The following is a 3,041-nucleotide window of genomic DNA, read 5'->3' as shown; positions in this document are numbered from 1 at the left end:
TGCCAATTTTTGAACCGATTCTTCTTTTGATCAGCGGGTTTCGAACCCAGGATCTTTGACTTGTGGTGCACGCCCACGCTCTTTACCGCTGTGCTACCACCACGCCCCACGGGAGGCAGAGGTTCAGCTGCCTGGTGACTCTGCAAGCGCCCCTTGGCTACGCCTCCTCAGCCTGTTATGAAATTTACAATCGTATTCGGAAAATTGCGGTCGTGTGCTCAAAACCAACATTGTAGTTTCGCAATTTTCAGAACACGATTTGAAAATTACCAACAACTGTCATCTAAATTGCTATGAAAATTCAAAACTTTTAACAGTGAGTTTGTTGTTGTTATTTCCCGTATGAAATATCGTTTCCCCTACACTGTGGCAAAAAGGTACGGAAAATTCTGTTAATTTTTTTGCCAGGATTCTCCGTAGCCCTCTTATCAATATTCTCCGTAGGCTCTTACAGTATTCTCCGTAGGACCTGGAAGACTGTATAGTCCTGCGGAGAACACTGTGAGGTCCTACGGAGAAAACTGTGCGGTCCTACGGAAAATACTGTAACAGCCTACGGAGAATACTGACATGGGGGCTACGGAGAATTACCACAAGCTGGTTACAGAATTTTCCGTAGCTTTTTGCCACAGTTCAATATTAGAAGTGGTTGCGCCTGGGCACATTTGTTTTGTTTGTTCATATTTCTTCTCAGTATTGTTACATCGCGATATGGGGCCGTCATGCTTTGGTCAAACTTGCCAGAGACTCGTAAGTCACGAACTCTCGCTGTTTCGATAAAGCCGGTCACGATGCGCCAAGGCCTTGCCACGTGTCATGATAAATAAGCTGCCGAGTCGCCACCCGGTGTTGGTTCCTTGAGGCCAAGAGACTCACTCGTCAACACCATGTCCAAGACAGCACTCGCTCTTTTCGCCGTTGCGGCTTTCGCCACCCTTGCTTCTGCACAGGTAGGAGGGTCAAATTTATTTAACGTGTCCCAACTTCTTGTATTCAAAAGCTCCGATTGTGACCAAATTTGGCAAATTTGCTTAGGGTACAGACGATTTTAACAAATCTAGGTTGCGGGCCATTTCACGCCAGACCACCGAACCCCTAAAATTGCGTATCGCTTTCTTTTGTTTCGCTTGACTGCCAGGGACCAAGACCCTGAAAACCCAAACCCAGGGATCTAGAAAAATATCCTACAGTAGGAATAGAGCACTTCAAATTTCAAATTTTTACTCAAGTTTTTATCTCCTTATTCCATTTCTGTCTTTGAACGCCAGTGTGGGTTTTACCTAATGTTTCCTTTTCTATTAGGGATTTAAGTGGGTTAAACACTCTACTGTAACTTACGAAAATTTGTCAAAATTACTGAATATATTCTCTTTTGAAAATGCGTTGGCATGGATTCGGACCATTTTTTGTTGAATGAAGGTAGTTATTGGTCCAACAAATCCCTGCAACTAAACCATTCACTTTGAGATGTCGGAAGTGACACTTTTGTTTGAAAGATCTAAGCACCGACATGTCGGTCGCGACAGTATTCTTCTCGTATGAAGGTCTGGTTGCCAAAATGACAGGAACATGAAAAAAGTTGATTCACTGAGAAGACAGGACCCATGTGCCACTAATTTCGAATGCATTGAGTATTGCATTGGAGCCAAGAGGGCGAAAACAACGTCCGGGTTTCCCCAGGCGCACCCTGCAATAACAGGCCCAAATTTTTTCAGGATGCGCCTGGGAAACCCGGACGTGTCTTTGCCGTGAGTTTCAAGATAACGATTTCAATTTCAACGTGAAGCACTAGTACACTGTGGCACAAAGGTACGGAAAATTCTGTTTATTTTTTTGCCAGGATTCTCCGTAGCCGTCTATTAATATTCTCCGTAGGCTCTTACAGTATTCTCCGTAGGACCGCACAGTCTTTTCCGTAGGACCTGGAAGAGGTACGGAAAATTCTGTTTATTTTTTTGCCGGGATTCTCCGTAGCCGTCTTATCAATATTCTCCGTAGGCACTTACAGTATTCTCCGTAGGACCGCACAGTCTTTTCCGTAGGACCTGGAAGACTGTGCGGTCCTACGGAAAATACTGTAAGAGCATACGGAGAATCCTGACAAGGTGGCTACGGAGAATTACTACAAGCTGGTTACAGAATTTTCCGTAGCTTTTTGCCATAGTGTGGTATTGACAAAATACCTTCGAAAACAGTTCAACACGCGCTAGCGCCCCTTCGGAATGGGACCGTCCCTTTTAAATCATAGGGATTCTTTCCTTGGGCTGTTTCCTGTTCCAGAACTCCAAGTATGCAGCCGAACTAACCAAAGCTGGAGAAAACGGCGGCCGCGCTGCCCGCGGAGTTCGACCAAGACTGGGTCAGCACCAGCTCCAAGGTGCGCTCGAACCGCATCTCGGCGCAGAACGCACTGCTCAAAGGCTTGCCCTCCGCCGAGGCCAAGGCCGCCTTCAACAAGGCCATCGCCGCGCTGGAACAGACCGCCGCCAGGGGGCAGACGTTCCTCACTGCGTTCAGGAAGCAACAGGGCACGCAGTTCACCGCCCTGGCCAACAAATACCTGAACCTCGCAAAGGTGCGCTGAAAAAGAAATCTTTGAAAAGTAACGAGAAAGTTTGGGTAATGTGGCTGAGTGGAATCTAGACAGTGTAAGCACTCGCTTAAAAAGCCTCTCGTAAAGGGTCTCGAAACGGAAGGACACATAAAAGCTATATTAACGGCTTCTACGGATGCGCAGATGTTCTCTCACCACCAGATGCACTGATAGAGATTTTGTCGTAACTTAGCTACACATTTGATGCTATTTTTTGTAACGACAAGGTTTGTTGTGGGACGAATAGCTTGTTAAACCCTGGTCGTACTGGAACTATTGGATAATTTCACAACGGCATACTTGTAATAACACAAACAGCCCACCTTCAAAACCAAGTCGTTGACCAACAATAGTCGACGAAAAGTATTGTAAGTCGAAAAAGAATTTGTAGTAAATTTAGTTTTCGTGGTTCTACGTTTAATAGTAGTAGTAATTTCCATGTGACTAA

General features: G+C 45.5%; 1 protein-coding gene across 1 annotated transcript; it reads left to right on the top strand.

Moving 5' to 3' along the window:
- The first annotated feature begins 819 nt into the window (after positions 1–819).
- Positions 820–2,764, top strand: LOC117644251. Its single transcript, XM_034383532.1, has 3 exons — positions 820–950; positions 2,281–2,619; positions 2,738–2,764. The coding sequence occupies exons 1-3, from the start codon at positions 888–890 to the stop codon at positions 2,762–2,764; spliced, it is 429 nt and encodes a 142-aa protein (XP_034239423.1). The 5' UTR covers positions 820–887.
- The last annotated feature ends 277 nt before the right edge of the window (positions 2,765–3,041 follow it).

This window comes from Thrips palmi, unplaced genomic scaffold (assembly GCF_012932325.1).
Source record: "Thrips palmi isolate BJ-2018 unplaced genomic scaffold, TpBJ-2018v1 HiC_scaffold_18, whole genome shotgun sequence".
NCBI lineage: Eukaryota > Metazoa > Arthropoda > Insecta > Thysanoptera > Thripidae > Thrips > Thrips palmi.
Note: the sequence above shows the minus strand (reverse complement) of the source record. Positions and strands in the feature narration are given on the sequence as shown.

Coding starts and splice junctions, on each gene's coding strand:
- LOC117644251 (XM_034383532.1), top strand. CDS start 888: ATGTCCAAGACAGCACTCGCTCTTTTCGCCGTTGCGGCTTTCGCCACC. Junction 951..2,280: donor CCACCCTTGCTTCTGCACAG/GTAGGAGGGTCA, acceptor TTCCTGTTCCAG/AACTCCAAGTATGCAGCCGA. Junction 2,620..2,737: donor AAAGTAACGAGAAAGTTTGG/GTAATGTGGCTG, acceptor ACGGATGCGCAG/ATGTTCTCTCACCACCAGAT.